Source organism: Trichomycterus rosablanca, chromosome 18 (assembly GCF_030014385.1).
Source record: "Trichomycterus rosablanca isolate fTriRos1 chromosome 18, fTriRos1.hap1, whole genome shotgun sequence".
In the NCBI taxonomy this organism is placed as follows: Eukaryota; Metazoa; Chordata; class Actinopteri; order Siluriformes; family Trichomycteridae; genus Trichomycterus; species Trichomycterus rosablanca.
In genome coordinates this window covers 28,939,591-28,961,112 of record NC_086005.1, presented here as the reverse complement: position 1 = coordinate 28,961,112, position 21,522 = coordinate 28,939,591, and the positions used below count along the sequence as shown (strand labels likewise).

Below are 21,522 nucleotides of genomic sequence, written 5' to 3'. Positions count from 1 at the left end.
ACCATGCCTAGGTCAGGACACGCGTCAAAACTTTGCTAAACAACCAAAAGTAAAATTGAGGATGCAATAGTTGGCAAAGATGGCTCAACTTAGTTATTTATGGCAGTGATAGCTCAGTGGTTAAGGTATTGGACTAGTTATCTGCAGGTTGCTGGTTCAAGCCCCACCTCTGCCAAGTTGCCACTGTTGGGCCCCTGAGCAAGGCCCTTAACCCTCAATTGCTCAAAATTGTGTTTGTAATTGTAAGTCGCTTTGGATAAAAGTGTATGCTAAAAATGTAAATGTTTACAAATGGTTGGCCTTTTATTTCAAATGTGCAGATTTATGCTTATTCACTGAAAAATATAGAATTTGGATTATTTAAAAAGGTTTTAAAAATCGCTGAGATCCAGGGTTTGAATCTCCAGTGGTGCTATCGACCGGTCAGCGTCTACATACAGACATGATTGGCTGTATAATAATATATATAATATATAATATATATATAATAGGCTATATAATAATAATAATAACAATAATAATAATAATAATAACAATAACAATAACAATAATAATAACGATAATAATGATAACAATAATAATAACAATAACAATAACAATAATAATTAATAATAATAATAATAATAATCCATTTTTACACAAAAATCGCTTTTAAAATTGACCGTCCAATAGGCGTTTCGGGGTGACATTCTTCAAACAGTGGGTAAGTCTTAACAACCTTCCTATATCATAAGTAGTGCACTAGATATGGCGCTGAATCTATGACATTGTACACTATGTAGTGCACTACTGAATTCAATATGGAGCTTTATTGACATTCTCCCAGCATTTACGACGAAATCTCAGGAAACCCCGCCTTTTTCTAGGTACGAGGGCTGGCTTCTGACCAATCAGAGGCCGATGTTTGTACCGGGTGAACCAATCCGGAGAGGAGTTAGATTGCTGGTCGCTGCCTCAGGAATGTAAACTATTCAACATGGAGACAGCAGTGGATAAACTGGAGGCCATGGTGAGCTCAGGTTTATTACACTGCACTGTTTATTCTGGGATTTAGATGCAGAACGTGAACATTATTATTCTAAACGCAGAGTTGAATCATGTGTTAGATTTATGAGTGGTGAAATGAAGGTTAGTTCCTGTCAGCTGTGAGAGTGTCTGAGGTGAGAAATGATCACAAACACATCCAGCGACTGAAGCGAGGTGATTTATATTATATTTAATGTGATTATCTGGTGATATTTAAGCTCTTTTGGTGATTAGATGTTTTAAATCGAGGCTCCGGAGGGGACGAGGAGTACGAGAGGGATGCGCGTGCACGCGGAGGCCGTGCCCGCGCACCTGAAAGCGCGCGCTTTACCAGAACGAGCCGTGCGCGCTCCCGAACCCGACATGTTTATTTATTATTTATTTATGATGATTATAACGTGATGTTTTACACTCTGGTTCCATCATGACAGGACGGGTCGTTACTGCTCACACACGATTCATCAGTTCAGGTTTAATATCAAACACACTCATGAACTATTCACCTGTGGGAGGAAACCGGAGCTCCCGGAGGAAACCCACACAGACACGGGGAGAACATGAAAGGACCCGGACCGCTCCACCTGGGAACTGAACCCAGGACCTTCTTGCTGTGAGGCGACCGTGCCACCCGCCAGACCAGCACAGATATAATACACACAGATATTCAACACGACTTTTATGATAATTATGGAACACAAACATATGAAACGTGTGTTTAGTACATGTATTAGTTCTGCACGTTAATACACAGCGTGGGATGAAACGGGATCCATGGTGCTCTGGTGGTGCAACAACCTGTGTGCTAGACCAGACTATCATCCAGGACCGGGTTCTTCAAACCCTGGGCTAAGGGTCGCAGAGAAAAATAATAATAATAATTAAACTTGTACATGAACGCCCCCTTGTGGAGGCATTATGTTGCATCTTGTAAACCGCAGTGGGACCAGATTGTACAGAGGGTAAGATGCAAGGACAAAATGTGGGTCGTTTGAAACACTCCGACCTTGGAGACCCTAATTCAGGCCTGACCGGCGGCTCAACAGACACAGCTGGGGAACCGCCCGATTAAAAATTGCTCCCCGACAGCGCCTCCTACTGGCTGGTTGAGGTATCAGTAGGAGTGGTGGAGGACTACAGAGACTGCACCCGTCTTCCCCTCCCTCCCCGGACTCGCACGCTCTTTCCGATGACTGACGGACCCCCGAGGGCCGCTCGGTTTTGCTTTGATGCTCCTGCTGCAGGATCCCAGTTTGTACCTCTCCGCCTGTCCAGTGCCCCTTTTATGTTGTACTACTGGTGACCGGGTTTTGAAAGCAGTGCAATGTTAAAAGGGCATTGGCCTGGAGTTCCTCTCACACTCACGCTCATTTACCCCATACATACCCCCCCCATCCCAAAACGACCCTCACAGTGCTGTTTACAGAAGCTCTGACTTCATTGCACTACTGTATCACACAGCTAGCAGTGCAATAGTATTGTCAAAGCGTCTGAAAACAGCCCAGCACGTCCGATACGTGTGTGTGTGTGTGTGTGTGTGTGTGTGTGTGTGTGTGTGAGAGTCCTGTTAGTGGTCCGGGGTCATTTTATCAAACCAATCCAAGAATTTAAAAGAAATATTTAACCAATAGGTTTAGTGTTTGCTTTATTTATCATATATACTGTACACACAGGCGTTTAGAGTACAGTCAGGGTATCCCAGCTTGTATGGAAGAGGCCCAATAGTGGCCGGGATTCAAACCCACAGCTTTACCTACCTGGCTCCCACTGTCCACTCTTACTGGTTATTGCTAAAATGTGTTATTTAATGACTACTTCTTATGTTCACTGATATTTTTATGAATGATTTGAACCTGGAGGTGGTACATTTACAATTTCTAAGGGCTAAGGGCCTTGCTCGAGGGCCCAACAGCAGCAATCTGACAGTGGTGATCTTCTGATTACTAGTCCAGTACCTTAACCACTAGGGTACCACTGCCAATGAGGATGGGTGAGATTAGGGAGGAGTTTATTAGAGGTACGGTGCAGGTAGGACGTTCGGGAGGTCAGATTGGGACGGTCTGAGCATGTGCAGAAGAGGGACGAGAGGATGGTGAGGAGGAGGTTTATGGATGTGGCGCCCCCTAACAGGAGGTGATAATAACATGGTAACACCGTGTGTGATTGTAGTTCCAGAAGGCCGAGGCTGATATCCAGTATGTGGAGAAACGTCTGAAGTTCGATTTCGTGACGAGCGCCCGGGACAGCGGCACCGTCGAGGTGAGAAGCACAACAACTCGGTCGTGATCACCGTGCTGGTGAAATAGAATCCTGGTGTGAGTGATTCTGAACTGTGTGTGTGTGTGTGTGTGTGTGTGTGTGTGTGTGTTTCAGGGAAACCCCGTCCAGCTGCTGGAGACGTTAGCGGCGATTAAATCCCGTCATGCGGCTCTGTGCGCTCAGGTGGAGGACATCGCGGCCGAACAGAAACGCTCCATGGATTCCATCAGGTCTCACCTGAACGGCACGGTCAGACTGGTGGAGGAGCTGCAGAGCACGGCGGATGTGGAGGTACGTTCCGAAGGGTGGTGAGAACCGGAACCAGGACCACGTCTGATGAGACATGCTCGACTTCTTGTAAGGATGTGAACCGTGAAGCTGTTTAGTCTGAGGCTTGCAGTGGATTAGAGCTGGTGTCCAAGTACATAGGGCGAGTTCGGCTGCGCTCATAGTTCAGAAGCCTGATGGAGTGAAACTGTACACCGCTGGATCCTGATGTTACTGTCCATTATAGTTGTAGCCTAGCGGTTAAGGTTGCTGGTTCAAGCCCCACCACTGCCAGGTTCACCAGTTGCTTAGACTGTACACTGTCTGCTGAACGCCGTAAATGTAAATGATTGCTGGTGCTGATGGTGATGAGAGCTCCTCTGCTTTGTCGTAGGTTCCTCCACTGAGCGAGGAGGAGCAGGAGGCGCGAGATTCTCTCTGTTCGTCAGTCTCGGCTCTCTCCGTGCAGGTAATGCCGAGTTCACACTACACGACTGATGGGTGATGGGGGGGGGGGGGGGGGGGGTCTCACACTACACCATCTATCACCAACTGGAATCGCAGGCGAGCTGCTCTGCTCTCCCAAACGAGGGGTTTAATGACACCACGTCCAAAAATGCACGTCAACAAGTAGCGAGAGATCAAAGTGTTTGTGCGCTGATGTGCAGCGTAAAAACAAGTAGGTAAAATAGGTTAATCTGAGTGGATTTGGCAACGTGAGCAGCATGGATTGTTCTGTAGTGAGTCGGAGGATAATAAATATCGTTTGCAATGCAGCGTGGGTGTTTAGTAGAGGACGATCAGGTCAGAAATACTGTAAAGTGTGTGTGTGTGTGTGCTGATGTATTCTGATATAAACTATATTACACCCCTGTACCACCTGTTTACACTCCGCTCCTGCGTTTCCCCTCACACCGTATCCTGCGTTCTCATTGGCTGTTCGACACAGCACTCATTGCCAGTCAGGCGACTCAGATCAGATATCTGACATGTTTAGAAATCTCGAGCCGGTCGGATCGAGTTGTTGGATAGTTCACACTTAGCGATTGAGAGCCGAGTTTTGATCGCAGACCGGCCGCCGAGCGAAAATCAGGGCAACAATCGTGTAGCGAGAACCGGGTATAACGTGTCTCCACGCCTCAGCTTCATTTTCTCCATGGACGTCACGTAATCCAGGTTTATCTTCTGTCTTCTTCTCGTAGGTGCTCTCTGAACCTCCCGGCCAAGAAGAATCCAAATGTAAGTCAGCAAGGAACCAGATGTAACCTCTATTGCTGCTGATCCCCTCCCCCCCTTAGTTACTAAACCAACCAGTGAACTAAAGTCACACCCGGTCATGATCGCTGGCTGTGTGATGTCAGTGAAAGGTTTCCACACTGACGTCTCTGAGAACTTTGTTGAGAAGGTTTGATGTTGAAGCTTGTGTGTGTGTGTGTGTGTGTGTGTGTGTGTGTGTGTGTGTGTGTTTAGCTCAGGAGAAGCCGGAGGAAGTGAGCGAGGACGAGTTTGAAACTGTCCCACGGAGCGTTCGAGGAAGCGTCAAGCTGAGTGAGGTGAACGTTCTGTACAGACAGCTGATGGATCACTTCTCCTCGGAGAGCAGCAGGTGAACATGGAGAGCATTAAACGTTCCTTTTAGAATCTCTCCCGTCCACTCGGGTCTCCGGTCCCGGCCAGTCGCACAAAACCCAGACCGACCAGGGACGCCGACACCTCTTTAGACCCGCCGCCACATGGATAGAAAGATGTTGCACCACTCCTGCAGCACCTTAACCGTCCAGCAGTTAGTACATCGTAAATAGGAGACGTGTCTGGACTGCAGGCAGGCCGGTCAAGCACACGCGCTCTGTGTCTGTGAGGCTGAGACGTAGGCCAGGTTGCTGAAATAATCACGACTTCCATGCCGTGAGCATCGATCCTCACCTTTCACTGATGACAGTCTGGATGGTCCTTTTTCATACGTTTCCACTGCCAGAGAACTCCGAAGTGTTTCTGTATTGAACTGATGTCCAGATTTCCATTTGTGTGACCGCGGCGGCCTGTGTAGTGTGCCGACGGTTTTCAGAAGTGTTCCCAAGCCCCTGTGGCGTTATTTATCACAGTAGTGTGACGGTTTCTCATGGACGCGTGTAGTTCACTCACATTTAATGAATTATTAATCATTTATTGTGGATGATCAGTAACTGTGGTGTTTGTGATGGTTGTTGGTTCAGCAGAGCAGCTCTGAGTCTGCAGAAGATGAAGAAGCTGAACATGAAGCCGAGTGACTCCGCCCTCAGGACCCTGCAGCACCTCTCACTCATCCAGCTGGACAAGAAGGGTCACGTCACTCTGCCCTCACGAGACTGAGGAGACCAGAGACGCCAACGTTCACGCTACAGAATAAACTCTTAAAAGATTAGAAGCTCGGGGGGGGTTGGGAGGTCGGGAGCACCAGTCTTGACTGGTTTATACTGGAGCAGCAGGACAGTCAAACAGGATCCATACTGAAGCTTTACACTCACTACAGTCTAAATGTCTCCAAAATATAATTCTTCCAAATATCTCTCAAATTTAGTCATATCCACTTCCCTACACAACCTGATTAAGGATACTCGGATCATTACACGCCCCCTCCGCCACGTGTCCTCTCTGCTGCCGCTTCTTATCACCTACCAGTGTTGGGTTTCCCACATAGAGCCGTATCACGTATGTGACTCCCGGACCGGTCCCGGTGATCGACGCCGTCCGACCTTCCCTCCCTCAGACACGCCCAGTCGTGTTTGTGTGACCGCGTCGGCGGCTCTGCCGGGATTTCAAAACGCCAGTTCCAACTCTTAAGTCTACGTGACAGTAAATGAGTGTGTGTGTGTGAGTGAATTTACTATAGTCCACCAGAGGGAGTCTCAGACCCTACACACGGGGGGGGGGGGGGGGGGTCAACAAAGTACTACTGTTTAAATCTGTAGTATTTTATTCATTGTATCCTGGACAGGCAGTCGGTCCTCTGGTTCTGTTTCTGTTTATTTGGGCGTATGTGGAGGGGTGAATCCTGTTCGGTTGTGTGAGTTCCTGCTACATTTTCCTGTGTTAGGTGAACGTGAGGTCAGTTTTATTTACAGTACTGTTAATAGATATAATAACAACATACAGTGTATCACAAAAGTAAGTACACCCCTCACATTTCTGCAAATATTCTATTATATCTTTTCATGGGACAACACTATAGAAATAAAACTTGGATATAACTTAGAGTAGTCAGTGTACAACTTGTATAGCAGTGTAGATTTACTGTCTTCTGAAAATAACTCAACACACAGCCATTAATGTCTAAATAGCTGCAACATAAGTGAGTACACCCCACAGTGAACATGTCCAAATTGTGCCCAAAGTGTCAATATTTTGTGTGACCACCATTATTATCACTGCCTTAACCCTCCTGGGCATGGAATTCACCAGAGCTGCACAGGTTGCTACTGGAATCCTCTTCCACTCCTCCATGATGACATCACGGAGCTGGTGGATGTTAGACACCTTGAACTCCTCCACCTTCCACTTGAGGATGCGCCACAGGTGCTCAATTGGGTTTAGTCCATCACCTTTACCTTCAGCTTCCTCAGCAAGGCAGTTGTCATCTTGAAGGTTGTGTTTGGGGTCGTTATCCTGTTGGAAAACTGCCATGAGGCCCAGTTTTCGAAGGGAGGGGATCATGCTCTGTTTCAGAATGTCACAGTACATGTTGGAATTCATGTTTCCCTCAATGAACTGCAGCTCCCCAGTGCCAGCAACACTCATGCAGCCCAAGACCATGATGCTACCACCACCATGCTTGACTGTAGGCAAGATACAGTTGTCTCGGTACTTCTCACCAGGGCGCCGCCACACATGCTGGACACCATCTGAGCCAAACAAGTTTATCTTGGTCTCGTCAGACCACAGGGCATTCCAGTAATCCATGTTCTTGGACTGCTTGTCTTCAGCAAACTGTTTGCTGGCTTTCTTGTGCGTCAGCTTCCTTCTGGGATGACGACCATGCAGACCGAGTTGATGCAGTGTGCGGCGTATGGTCTGAGCACTGACAGGCTGACCTCCCACGTCTTCAACCTCTGCAGCAATGCTGGCAGCACTGATGTGTCTATTTTTTAAAGCCAACCTCTGGATATGACGCCGAACACGTGGACTCAACTTTTTTGGTCGACCCTGGCGAAGCCTGTTCCGAGTGGAACCTGTCCTGGAAAACCGCTGTATGACCTTGGCCACCATGCTGTAGCTCAGTTTCAGGGTGTTAGCAATCTTCTTATAGCCCAGGCCATCTTTGTGGAGAGCAACAATTATATTTCTCACATCCTCAGAGAGTTCTTTGCCATGAGGTGCCATGTTCAATATCCAGTGGCCAGTATGAGAGAATTGTACCCAAAACACCAAATTTAACAGCCCTGCTCCCCATTTACACCTGGGACCTTGACACATGACACCAGGGAGGGACAACGACACATTTGGGCACAATTTGGACATGTTCACTGTGGGGTGTACTCACTTATGTTGCCAGCTATTTAGACATTAATGGCTGTGTGTTGAGTTATTTTCAGAAGACAGTAAATCTACACTGCTATACAAGCTGTACACTGACTACTCTAAGTTATATCCAAGTTTCATGTCTATAGTGTTGTCCCATGAAAAGATATAATGAAATATTTGCAGAAATGTGAGGGGTGTACTCACTTTTGTGATACACTGTACATGTGCTGTAATGAAGGTAACGAGAGAACACGACTATCTGATCAGCTGCACTATTTTTGTACAGAGAGAGTAAAATGTATTTTTCCCTTCAGCAGATGATGATGATTTTATGATGATGGTCCAACTTTTCAGTAGTTGTTCAGAATTTCCACTGAACTGTTTTATTTATTGTTTGATGTTTTGTATATTAGGTGTAATTTTGATGTTAATTCGGTGTTGTGTTGTTTAGATCAGACAGATCAAAGCTTGAGTTCTAATAAACATTTATTAAACAGTTGTTACAGGAATGTTGTTGTGTTTTGAACATCGGCGGTACGAATCTCATTACGCTGCTGTTCAAAGGAACTCGTATTAAATAATTCACTTAAACTACGTTATAAAAGTCGCATTTTTTGGGTGAGGAATCTTAAAGAGATCAAAACTAAAAATACTGGAGTCAGTTCATCCAACGGTGAAGAACCTGCTGAAGTCGTAGGAACAGTGTGAGGTGAGGACAGAAACACAGATGAGCCTGTACGCTCGGTATTGATCGGTGGTTTGTACAGTACACATGTGATCGGGAACCTTTATGATCGATCACTGGGGTGGGGTGTGGCGGGGTCACTCTGGATGGGCGTGTTCTCCAAAATAATCACTCTGTTCATCAAAGAAACAACAAATAAGAAAAAGAATGAGGCTGTTTCAGTCCTGACCTGGTGAGTAAAACATTCTAGTGATACAGCATTAATACTTTGAACCCACCAGCCCGGGTTCGAGCCTGCACGGGTTTAGGATGGTAACGGTACTGACAGGAGCGTCGTGTTTTGGAAAGAACAGAACCTAGAGCTTCAGGATCAGTGAATCAGATTTTCCATTGACCCCCTGAGTACCCCAACATTTTAAATACAGCCCCCCCTCTAGGGGCAAAGTAAATTCTGATTTATTTAGGGTGTCATTTCAGTTCAGACAGAGAACAAATCAACACAGATCAAAGAGCTTCATATTTTAGACTAAAGGCTGAGCTCTACAAACGTTATATATATACAGTGTATCACAAAAGTGAGTACACCCCTCACATTTCTGCAGATATTTAAGTATATCTTTTCATGGGACAACACTGACAAAATGACACTTTGACACAATGAAAAGTAATCTGTGTGCAGCTTATATAACAGTGTACATTTATTCTTCCCTCAAAATAACTCAATATACAGCCATTAATGTCTAAACCACTGGCAACAAAAGTGAGTACACCCCTAAGAGACTACACCCCTAAATGTCCAAATTGAGCACTGCTTGTCATTTTCCCTCCAAAATGTCATGTGATTTGTTAGTGTTACTAGGTCTCAGGTGTGCATAGGGAGCAGGTGTGTTCAATTTAGTAGTACAGCTCTCACACTCTCTCATACTGGTCACTGAAAGTTCCAACATGGCACCTCATGGCAAAGAACTCTCTGAGGATCTTAAAAGACGAATTGTTGCGCTACATGAAGATGGCCAAGGCTACAAGAACATTGCCAACACCCTGAAACTGAGCTGCAGCACAGTGGCCAAGATCATCCAGCGTTTTAAAAGAGCAGGGTCCACTCAGAACAGACCTCGTGTTGGTCGTCCAAAGAAGCTGAGTGCACGTGCTCAGCGTCACATCCAACTGCTGTCTTTGAAAGATAGGCGCAGGAGTGCTGTCAGCATTGCTGCAGAGATTGAAAAGGTGGGGGGTCAGCCTGTCAGTGCTCAGACCATACGCCGCACACTACATCAAATTGGTCTGCATGGCTGTCACCCCAGAAGGAAGCCTCTTCTGAAGTCTCTACACAAGAAAGCCCGCAAACAGTTTGCTGAAGACATGTCAACAAAGGACATGGATTACTGGAACCATGTCCTATGGTCTGATGAGACCAAGATTAATTTGTTTGGTTCAGATGGTCTCAAGCATGTGTGGCGGCAATCAGGTGAGGAGTACAAAGATAAGTGTGTCATGCCTACAGTCAAGCATGGTGGTGGGAATGCCATGGTCTGGGGCTGCATGAGTGCAGCAGGTGTTGGGGAGTTACATTTCATTGAGGGACACATGAACTCCAATATGTACTGGGAAATACTGAAGCAGAGCATGATCCCCTCCCTCCGGAAACTGGGTCGCAGGGCAGTGTTCCAGCATGATAATGACCCCAAACACACCTCTAAGACGACCACTGCTTTATTGAAGAGGCTGAGGGTAAAGGTGATGGACTGGCCAAGCATGTCTCCAGACCTAAACCCAGTAGAACATCTTTGGGGCATCCTCAAGCGGAAGGTGGAGGAGCGCAAAGTCTCGAATATCCGCCAGCTCCGTGATGTCGTCATGGAGGAGTGGAAAAGCATTCCAGTGGCAACCTGTGAAGCTCTGGTAAACTCCATGCCCAGGAGAGTTAAGGCAGTTCTTGGAAATAATGGTGGCCACACAAAATATTGACACTTCAGGAACTTTCACTAAGGGGTGTACTCACTTTTGTTGCCGGTGGTTTAGACATTAATGGCTGTATATTGAGTTATTTTGAGGGAAGAATAAATTTACACTGTTATATAAGCTGCACACAGACTACTTTTCATTGTGTCAAAGTGTCATTTTGTCAGTGTTGTCCCATGAAAAGATATACTTAAATATCTGCATAAATGTGAGGGGTGTACTCACTTTTGTGATACACTGTATATACTTTTAAATATATTAGTTTGGTACCTGTGGGGTTTGTTCAGGAGGGCGTGGCTCGCTCCCTCGATTTTCTCTCCCTGTTCATTCATGTTTCCTACAGGATGTAAACACAGTAAAGTAAAGCACAGTTGGAACGCAGGATGTGTACATCAATATAAACAGAATGCGTAGGTGCATTGTATGGCTAGAAGTATGTGGACACCCTCCTGATATTTAAATTCAAATCGTATAAAAATAATATAAGGTAGACAACATGCTTTAAACAATGAGACAACAGTTTGGGGAAGTCCTGTTTCTCTGTCAGCCTGATTAGCACAAAGTGAGCTCTACACAGAGCCCTGGTGAACACTCAACCCAGCTTCACACTCTTGGGATGGATTAATCTTGGATCATGAGCCTGGTCCTCTCTTCCGTTCCAAAATCAGTGCCTGAATGGGCACAGATTCCCACAGACACACTTCAAAGTCTTATACAAAGGCTTCCCAGTAGAGCGGATGATATTAAAGCTACGGAGGAAATATAAACGCACACGGTTTTGGAACACGCTCACGGTCGGGTGTCCCAATACTTTAGTCTGTGTGGATGAAGGACCTGTGGTGAGCGGTTCAGTCCAGTGTGTTTCGCTCCACGCTGCTCCCTCACTGCCGTCTCCTGCTGGACATCCACTCTCCTCCAGAAGCTCCATAATCTTCTCATTTCCTTCTCCTTCCTCCTCTCTGGTGAGTCTACACACACACACACACACACACACACACACACATGAACCCTGAGCGCGTGTTCCACCATCCTGAACGTGGTGTGGTGGAAGATCGTACCCCAGCCTGTGCTCGCTGAAGCTTTCAGGTCTCTGTGAGCTCCTCTGGGTGTCCAGGTTCTCCAGGAGGTCCCGCAGTTCCTCGTCCAGGGTGGTGTGAGCTCTGCAGGGGGGTCAGAACATCGACACTCGAACTCGAACAGTCGGAGTGGATCAGAAATATACATTAATATACGGGACGTTACCTTCTGCTCTCCTCCAGACCCTGGGGGGCGATGGAGGAGGATTTATCTTCATCTCCACGTTGTGGGGGGGCGTCGCTCTGTACTGCTGATATTCCGGTCGTGTGGTTCTGGCTGCTGCTGTCTGAGGTGTGTCTGACCCCTGAGCTGGCTGTAGTGAACTCTGGGTTGCCAGTTGTTGGTGTGTCTGAATCCTCCTGAATAGAATCCCTCACCTCAGGAGACCGATTCACCTAAATACACCAGAAATGTTTTTGGGTTATTATCGTGGACAGGAGACGGTTGTGGACGATTATGTCTAAGGTGTGTGTTGTGGGTGGAGTCAGACCTCAGGAGTGGACCGTACTCACCGTGCTCACCGTGCTCTCCGGTCTGGCGGTGTTGTAGGTTTGGGTGGAGGACGGAGATGCAGCGCTGCCCCACAGAGACGTCTCAGCCAGGGAGTGCGGGTACGGAACAGGTGTGGTACCACATACCTCCCTCTGGGGGGCGCTACGACCATGACCCACTACACACACACACACACACACACACAATCACTCATCAGTAACCATGATCATGAATACATACAGCATAGACGTAGATTCCCGTCTGTGTACCTGTGAGCGTACCTGGACTACGTGGGGTGCTGTTGCACGGTGGGAGGCGTGTGCCGCGTGTGCTGGGAGGGGCTCCTGCTAGCCCCGCCCATTCCAGGTACTGTGCAGGTGAACAGGCGATGCTGGAGATCTCGGCTATATCGGTCACATGACCGCTCCTCACACACACGTTTATTAGTGCCACAATTTCTAAGTCAATTAAATATAAAATGACTTATTACTTTTTTATTTAGTTAACATCTGCAGATGGGTACCTGGTGCTGTGAGTGGACCCTGGTTCTGGTTCTGGTACTGCATCAGTCTGGTCCTGTTCCTCAGAGGCTGGTGGGTCTTAACAGAGCAGGTGAATAAAAGTGTGCAGGTTTAGAACTAATATTGGAATCCACTTCAGATCTCAGCATGTAGTTATTTAAAGAACATTAAACTAGCCATGTGTTTATATAACTCATCCCCAGTTCCACACCAGGACCATTATGTTCCAGAACTCATCTGATTTTCCACACATTCACCAGTAAAAAAAAATAAACGCTAGCACATCAACAAGTCACAAACGAAACCTGTGAAAACAGTCTCGGCGGGCGTGGCAGGGCGACACACCTCCATCGTCACATCCGGGTCCTCCTCAGAACTTAGAGTCTGGAACAGAAACACGTTCACACAGAAGCTCCACTCGTCCTTCTGACAGTAATTACATCTCGTTCATTTCTGTGCAGGCAGTAGGGTGGAACAGTCTGATCAGGATGGTACGTGAGGATGGTAATAAACACACCTGCGAGCGCTCCTCTGTACGGTCCAGATCCTCCATGTCGTGAGCTGGTGTGTAGAAAATGCTGGACGGTTCCAGTGGTGATGGAGTGTGGTCAGATTCTGATCTGTCCTCCTGAGTCACATGATCAGATTTTAACAGTGAAGCACTGAATGGGAACTTTACTATATGGACAAAAGTATGTGGACACCTGATCAAAAGCTTGGTGAACATCTGATTTCAGTAATTAAAAGGGGCGTCCACATACTTCTGACTGTAGGGTGTATGAAGGTTTACCTGCTGGTGGTTGAGATCTTTGGTGTGATTGATGGTGTAGAAGTCTGTGTTCTCCTCACTATCACTCCCAATACCTACAGTACAGGAGAACCAGGATACTGAGCATCCATCCATCCATCCATCTATCCATCCATCCATCCAACAATCTATCCATCCATCCATCCATCCAACCATCCATCCATCCATCCAACAATCTATCCATCCATCCATCCATCCATCCATCCAACCATCCATCCAACAATCTATCCATCCATCCATCCATCCATCCATCCATCCATCCAACCATCCATCCAACAATCTATCCATCCATCCATCCATCCAACAATCTATCCATCCAACCATCCATCCAACAATCTATCCATCCATCCATCCATCCATCCAACAATCTATCCATCCATCCATCCATCCAACCATCCATCCATCCATCCAACAATCTATCCATCCATCCATCCATCCATCCATCCAACCATCCATCCAACAATCTATCCATCCATCCATCCATCCATCCATCCATCCATCCATCCAACAATCTATCCATCCATCCATCCATCCAACAATCTATCCATCCAACCATCCATCCAACAATCTATCCATCCATCCATCCATCCATCCAACAATCTATCCATCCATCCAACCATCCATCCATCCATCCATCCATCCATCCATCCATCCATCTAACATCCATCCATTCATCCATCCATTCAACAATCCATCCATCCATCCATCCATCTAACATCCATCCATCCATCCATCTAACATCCATCCATCTATCCAGATAATCCAGATTCTGCTCCACCTGCAAAGCTCCTGAACAGTTGCTCCAGCTCTGTGTTCTCCTGCACGTCCACCAGTTGGCGCCGTTGCTCCTGCACCTCCTCACTCTCACCACTGCTTACACTCACTGCTGTGGCAGTGCCCAGGAGACCCCGTGCCATCCGCGCCACTGCTGCTCTTACCTCACCTGCTCAGGTAACGGTACCAATCATTAAATACATTCATTTACCCTGATGAGCTCTGATGAACGAATGAATACTTCTGAAACTGGACCCACCGGGACCCTGAGCAGGATAAAGTGGTGATGAAAGGGTAAAGTTGTGGTGTGTAAGGTAGTGTATGTAAACTGTAGTGTGTTGAGATCTTACTGGTCCATGTGGGAGCACGCTGCTGTTCCTCCTCCACGTGATGAACGTCTGACTGATAAAACCTGGAACCACAGAGCTGCTCCTCACTCCCACCTCCGTCTCCCTGAGAAACATCATCATCATTCCATCATCCTACATGCACTACATGACCAGCAGTGGGTGAGAACTGGATATGACGGCATGAAGAGGAAACAAATACCTCTGAGCTATCGAAGCTTCCCTCTCCGGCGGAGCAGAACTCACTGACCTCCTCCTCGGTCTCCTGGAACCCCAGACCCGGTCTGTACACGGGTGGCGGTCCGACCGCTTTCAGCACCTCCACCTTTCTCTCCGTGCGCCAGCCGAAACCGTCCACCTCGTCGAAGCGCGGGCAGTCGGGGCGCGGATTTCCCATGATCCTCGGCTCGGCGAGCTCCAGGCCGCTCTCGGCCTGCTGCATCAGGACCCGAGAGACCTTCAGGTTCAGGACGATGGAGCTGATGTGCTCGGAGACGGAGGGATGCTCGTCCTCCTCCGTCTCCGTCTCCCCCTCGGGCGGTTCTGAAGGAGGACGGGGGGACAGACGCCACTCATCCAGGGGGAGGATGTCCCGAACGAGCTGAGTGGTGGACGCGCTGCTCTCGGTTTCTTCTCTTTCTTTCTCCAGGAAGCTGTCGAGGTGCTGCAGAATCTCTCGCTCCAGCGGTGGCTGATCTGTCGGGGGGGAATCTGGATGTACAGAATATTGCACAGTTGCACAGTGAACCCCTGTAAATTAGTGGCCAAAATAACAGAAACAAGCAAGGTAACAAATAACCGCGACAGGGAAAGAGCTGGGGCTGGGAGCATTTCACAACTAAACTACAGGATCTCACCTGGCTGCTCAGGCTGGGCCTCTGTGCTCCACCTATCGGTTCTGGCTCTGACCTCTAGGGGGCGTCCTGCCCTCCTCCCCTCCCTCTGGTTTAGCTCCTGTTGATACCATAACCAGGTTTCAGTTGCTCCCGTGAGGCTCGTGCTTCGGTAAGCCGACCGGTACTCACCTTGAGGTCGGAGCGCAGTGTGTACCTCAGATCCTGAAGGCTGCAGGTTCGATCCCCAGCTCGAGGATTCAGGCCGGTCAGCAGCAGGTCGTAATACGGCTGAGGCACCGCGGGGTCCGCGCACAGAGCCTGACCTGCGTCTGCAGCCTGCTTTATCCAGTGTGGATCTACGGGACCCCACGGTACTGCGTCTACACACACACACACACACACACGCATCAGAGCGGGTGTCTGAGTACTTTTGTTTATGTAGTCTATCTGTGCGTGTGTGTGTGTGTGTGTGTGTACCAGTATAAACTTCCTGTATAAGAGCACACATGCTGTACAGATCAGCTTTTCCTGTGCAGGAGTTATTTCGGATCACTTCCGGAGCCGCCCAGTTACAGAGCATGAGCGGGATGGGGAGAAGGGATGCGCTGCGGATCTGACCACCATCACTGCATGAACAAAACACACGCACGAATGAAACTGAGATCTTAACGCTGCAGATTTATGTCTGAAGCGTCTGAACTGTGCTGTGACTTTTCCGCTCCAGCTGATTGGTAGGTGTGGCGGCGCAGTGGTGCAGCAGGTACTGTGGGGGGGTGTGTGGGAGTGGGTGTGGGTGCTGCGCCGACCTGGGCGTGATGAAGCCGAGGTTGGTGACCTTGGCGACTCCGGGGTGTACGATGATGACGGAGTGTGAGGAGAGAGATCGCAGCACCAGAGAGCGAGTGTGCAGGTACAGCAGAGCCTCACACACCTGTAGCAGCGTTAATAACATCTCACACACCTGCAGGACTGGGAATTCAGCTCGCTGGTGCACACACAAACACACACACACACACACGAGTAATGGGCACATGGGTTTCTCATATCACTAACATCATTAATCAAGGTACTAGTGGACAACATCAAGTCAGAATACAGCACTCGAGGGCAGGTAGGGCACACCTGAGGGAGCGAGGGTTGATGGGGTTGCTTAATGCTGCTGCAAATGTGACCCCTGCTGGCTGGTGGAGGTGCCAGCACGAGTGGTGCATAGGGTGCAGGATAGCTGCCTGAGCATCTGATGGATCCTTGATTGCAAATGATCACACTGGGATACACGTCTAACATTAAGGCAGCAGTTTGCTCTTCCAGCATGTCAGTGAGCTCCCTAAAGGCATGGTTTGGTAGGTTTGGGATGAATCGGGGCACCTGTTTCAGGTGTTTGTTACCTTGTGATAGAGGAGCGTGTACAGTGAGCCCACGTGCACCCGCTCGTACACCAGTCTGGTTTGCAGTAGATCTGTGGACACGCTCACTGCCATCAGCTGCAGCAGGTGAGAGTGAAACAGGTGACTACAACACACACATGATATAGATCACATCAAAAAAACAAGCTATACGTTCACCAAGAGTCCTGAGGACCTGAGGGGTCTGGAGCACCCCCAATCCTATCCCATCCACCATTATTCCCAGATTACCAGATTATTACCAGCAGTGCTGCAGTTCTGTGATGAGCAGGTCCTGGTAGTCGTGTTTCCGCACGTGCTGCAGCTCTTTCACGGTGACACGGCTTCCTCTCCAACTGTAACTGTGGGCACAAAGACAAACTCACAGCTGTGTCGCTCTCTGGCTGAAAAAAATGGGTGCGAAGTGACGGTGGGGTGCAGAGACATGGGTCCTGGGTACAAAAACACTAGGTACAGAAGAACCTGCTGCTTTAAATTACCATTAAAGAAGGTTGTCTTGTAATACACTGAAAATCAACTGTCTTCAAAATAGAACTGTAGTGTACTAAACAGTATGTCTACTTCTTGCTCTTTAAATGGTATAGATACACACAGTGTAGCTCACAGGATGTGGTCTGGGGCGAAGCAAGACACTTTTGCAGAAATGTAAAAAATTGCCAATTTATATCATAAAATGAGATGAAGCGGTTAGTAGAAATGCAGCATAATGCTGTAATGCGCTAGTGCGCGGCCTGAGAGCTGAGAGTTTGAGCTCTTCTGTGCTGCCGACCTTACCGGCCACCTAACAGGCGCAATTGGCCGTTTTGGAGGGCGGGATGGTCAATATGGTTTCTCACTGCTGCCTCGAATGCGACCTCTGCTGGCTGGTTGAGGCAACCGCACCTGATCGAGTGGTGGATGATTTACAGAGGGCATAGTGTGCTATAAAATAAACCTGCACCTGTGTTTCTGTAAATGTGCACATTTTTAGACGATAAGAGGAAATCGGTGCACTTTAGTTCAACCCATGTGGACCAGAGGCGAGGACTGGACCCTGATCTCCTTACAGCAGATGGTGGGTCATCCTACATCTTCCTAAGATTGAAAATAATCAAATACACCTTATTTAACCTGTCTGATTCTTTTTGTTCCATGAATTCTGCTTGGTCTGTGTTTTAGAGAGATGAACAGGACCAGCGGAGGTGCAGTGAGGAGACACACGACCTGCCCCGACGTGTTTCCCTCTTTCCATGAAAATATGAAAACAGGAAACATAAGCGTGACTGGACGGAGGAGGGACGGAGCTCGTACTTGATCAGCTGCATGAAGGAGCCGCATGCAAAAGCATGAAGCGCTTCGTCATCAGCCTGTAAGAGTTCCGACTCCGGAATCAACGGCAGCGAGGCCAGGACGCCTACAGGAAGCTGCTTCTTCTCCACACACATCTGTGGAACATCAGAAACAGCAGAAGGTTTATTTGATTTCATCGAGACCGTATCAGAACACTGAACACATTACTGCAGCTACATGACCCGCTCTGATCCGCTCTGATCCATGATGTGGAAACGGTGCATCAGAAAAGATCAGACGGGATCCGACACTCACCTTTCCGAACCCGAAGCACTGCACCGTGTCACACGCGGACGCCTTCAGCCTCGGGTTCCTGTTGATCATGTGATCAGATCCCCTGAACAGAACCTCAAACTGTTAAATCACAGCAATGCATTTAGCATTCAGCATGGAAATGATCGAGATAAAACACAAAGCTGTGCAAAAGCTTTACGGTTCCTTCCGAGAAGTCGGTTGTTGTACTCCGGTGGATCGAGCAGCTGGCGCTATCGTGTCACTTCAAATGAAAGTGAAATGCAGGGCGTTACTCACCCGGGTCTGAGGAGCTGCAGGAGTGAGGGCGAGCGCAGGAGAGTTTTGGAGGAACCTGGACTGAGGGGAGCTGCTCTGGGTGAGTGAGACTGAGATAAAATCTTCATATGTGAAGCACAGCTCTTCAGAAACTCCAGCATCTACATCACAGTCACATCACAGACAAAATGCAACATCAGAACTGAATGAAGCACAGGGGTCAGAGTGTCCAATAAGCTCACTGTGAGTGTCCGGATACTTTTGGCCCTATAGCATATATGTACATTAGTCAGTTACAGTTAGGAGACTATTATCTTAGGTTCCTCACTCTGGCACTGTGTTCCTGAGCTCCGATGTCAGCCCAGTCTCTGGGAGTCCTGCCCTGATCATCATGGAGCCGTAAATCTCCTCCAGCATCCAGAAGCTCGCTGAGTAACCGCGGGTTACAGGAGAAGACGGCGGCGTGCACCGGAGTGCTCCTGTCATCACACCGACTGAGACCACACACCACAAGAACAATCATTATCACAGCGTGCACCTTTCTTTAATTAATCAATCACTTTCTCCCAATTTGGTCATATCCAATTCCTGATTGTGAATCCGCTGCTGCTTGCACGACCTCCAATCTGATTGAGGAGAGCCGGATCACCACGTGTTCACTACGACACACGTCCAATCTGCAGCCGCTTAACGTTAATGTGACTCCATGTGATCCACCCCGACAACCTGCACAGGTGCATATCACAGCTGCAGCTGGAAGAGACCCCGTCCGGCCTTCCCTCCCTCGAACACGCCCAATTGTGTTTATGTGGATGCCTGGCCAGGTCGGCAGCTCTGCTAAGATTCAAACTTTTCTGCGCTAGACTGCTGCTGTTCACCAAATGTAATGGTTATATAATTCAGCAGATGTGTCTCACTACACCATGATCTGAGCAAATTCTACTAGGCACGTTTATGTCTCTAGGACTCCACCGAACCCACAACAGTAAAGAAATAACATAAATGTAGGTAAACATCTTACTGTACTTTGTATTTATGAAGCACAAAACCAGAATAGACTCCAAATAACCGCAGTAAGTCACAGTTAGAGCGCTTTATTACGGTTAAATCGGATTAACATGAATGCTGGACTGTTTCCAGCCCTGACCCATGTGCTGTTAGCGTACTGGTTTGGGTTGGCACCGTATTGAAGAAGCAACTCTGCTACACCAGTGAAACCCAGCAGAGATGCACAGAACAGAGCCGTCTGTCCGAGATGGTTCACACAGTCCACGTCTACACCTACAACAGCACACAGACCAGAAATCACAAAATACACACGGTTTATTCAATAGAGCTGATCGAGTTTCACATTCACCAAAACTGCTCCTGAATGTGAACCTCTGTATTATTTACCTTTCTTTAGCAGCTTCTCTACTTTGTGGACGTTTCTCTCCCGGGTGTTTCGGTGCAGCTGAGCAGGCAGACCTCCGGTTTTAACCATGCCCAGCCGCACAGGGCAGGGAACAGGGGGCGAGGTGGGCATCTCTGCAGCGCCTTACAGTCCTACAGCGGAGAGTTAATCTTCAGTTACCTTCACCAGATACCTGATATTATTTACATCATTATCGATTTGTATTGAATGTTTTAAATTTTGAATGATTATAAAGGGTGACAGGTTGGTGAGTGGGTGTCACACAGCAAGATCAGTCCTGAGGACCTGGGTTTGATCTTTGTCTCCAGTCAGTGTCTGTAAGAACTTTGGCATGTTTTCCCACGGCTGTATGGGTTTTCTGAATGAATGAATAAATGAAAAATAACTACATAATAAATTATATTTATTCTATATAACAATGTAACTACAATCATTCATTCATTTGTACCAGCTGATTTATACAGGTGAAAGCCATCCCACCTTCTGCATGATTTCTGATGGCTAAAAAACCAAAGAACCCAGAAAGAAAACTGCCAAATGAGAAATGAGAACATGCCAAATTCCTCACAGACCGTGATCAGAAGGAGAAGATAGAACCCAGGTCCCTAGGGCCTGTACTGCTCTGCCACACCTACTCCATCAGCAGCAATAGAACTCTAAATAGATAAACCAAACAAGGCAGATATTAACTCGTAGATGTGGATCATATGTTAATAAAAGTGAGGGAAGCTTTTTTTTTAATCTAATTTAATTTAAAATATAAGACCGAGTGGCTAATAAATTAGCCGCCCAGCTAACGTTATCTTAGCAACTTCACACATAGCAACAAAACATTAAATTACTGCTTATTGTTTAATTACAGTCACACTTTTCTAATTCTGTTAATAATAAAACATTTAAAACGTGAATTACTTACTTATAAATAACCAAATAAAGTATAAATGTACTTTTAAATGTATGAGTTCTCACCTTCAGAACGAATAAATAACGAACAAAACTAGCGTTAACCGTTATTATTACTTTTCCCACCTCTTTTCCGGCACTCAAGCATCAACACAAAAAAAACCCGGATAACGGGTGCTTATAAAATTAAAATTTTAAGTTAAAATACTCACGTTTTATAATAAAAGTTTTTGTTATTTTCTATTCAGTATGTACAGCTGTTCAGCAGTAATCTTTACGTATCAAACCCACCTCTATTCACGCTGAGTCGTTTATAAATGATTCAGTATTACTGCGATGTGATTCACTAAACATAAATATAAAAATAACAATAAACCCGATTATAATGAGTTAATATCTAACACGACTTGTT

General features: G+C 47.2%; 2 protein-coding genes across 10 annotated transcripts; one reads left to right on the top strand and one right to left on the bottom strand.

The window, feature by feature from the left end:
- Positions 1–967: 967 nt before the first annotated feature.
- On the top strand, positions 968–6,520 carry ska2 (spindle and kinetochore associated complex subunit 2). Of its 2 annotated transcripts, none has more exons than XM_063013931.1 (7): positions 968–1,009; positions 3,193–3,282; positions 3,397–3,573; positions 3,944–4,018; positions 4,752–4,788; positions 5,020–5,155; positions 5,766–6,520. In XM_063013931.1, the coding sequence occupies exons 1-7, from the start codon at positions 977–979 to the stop codon at positions 5,896–5,898; spliced, it is 681 nt and encodes a 226-aa protein (XP_062870001.1). In that variant the 5' UTR covers positions 968–976; the 3' UTR covers positions 5,899–6,520. The 2 variants fall into 2 exon arrangements, with proteins under 2 accessions (XP_062870001.1, XP_062870000.1); XM_063013930.1 differs by having other exon boundaries at positions 5,763–6,520.
- Positions 5,693–21,227, bottom strand: LOC134332327 (inactive serine/threonine-protein kinase TEX14-like). 8 transcript variants are annotated; one of them, XM_063013927.1, is made up of 27 exons: positions 21,177–21,227; positions 20,189–20,338; positions 19,960–20,074; positions 19,122–19,287; positions 18,815–18,954; positions 18,539–18,620; positions 18,245–18,378; positions 17,197–17,295; positions 16,937–17,060; positions 16,355–16,533; positions 16,026–16,174; positions 15,738–15,928; positions 15,570–15,666; positions 14,915–15,462; positions 14,716–14,818; positions 14,370–14,534; positions 13,574–13,647; positions 13,301–13,411; positions 13,089–13,167; positions 12,786–12,861; positions 12,544–12,689; positions 12,283–12,440; positions 11,936–12,165; positions 11,752–11,853; positions 11,528–11,661; positions 10,964–11,030; positions 5,693–5,894 (listed from the first exon to the last, which is right to left on the bottom strand). In XM_063013927.1, exons 2-27 carry the CDS (start codon positions 20,316–20,318, stop codon positions 5,876–5,878), a joined length of 3,618 nt encoding a protein of 1,205 aa, XP_062869997.1. In that variant the 5' UTR covers positions 20,319–20,338; positions 21,177–21,227; the 3' UTR covers positions 5,693–5,875. The 8 variants fall into 8 exon arrangements, with proteins under 8 accessions (XP_062869997.1, XP_062869998.1, XP_062869991.1 ...); XM_063013928.1 differs by lacking the exon at positions 5,693–5,894 and adding an exon at positions 6,530–6,613; XM_063013921.1 differs by lacking the exon at positions 5,693–5,894 and adding an exon at positions 8,515–8,904.
- Positions 21,228–21,522: the final 295 nt, after the last annotated feature.

Coding starts and splice junctions, on each gene's coding strand:
- LOC134332327 (XM_063013921.1), bottom strand. CDS start 20,318: ATGCCCACCTCGCCCCCTGTTCCCTGCCCTGTGCGGCTGGGCATGGTT. Junction 15,667..15,737: donor CACTGCGCTCCGACCTCAAG/GTGAGTACCGGT, acceptor TGGTATCAACAG/GAGCTAAACCAGAGGGAGGG. Junction 11,662..11,751: donor TTCAGCGAGCACAGGCTGGG/GTACGATCTTCC, acceptor GTGTGTGTGTAG/ACTCACCAGAGAGGAGGAAG.
- ska2 (XM_063013930.1), top strand. CDS start 977: ATGGAGACAGCAGTGGATAAACTGGAGGCCATG. Junction 4,019..4,751: donor TCTCGGCTCTCTCCGTGCAG/GTAATGCCGAGT, acceptor TTCTTCTCGTAG/GTGCTCTCTGAACCTCCCGG. Junction 5,156..5,762: donor TTCTCCTCGGAGAGCAGCAG/GTGAACATGGAG, acceptor TTGTTGGTTCAG/CAGAGCAGCTCTGAGTCTGC.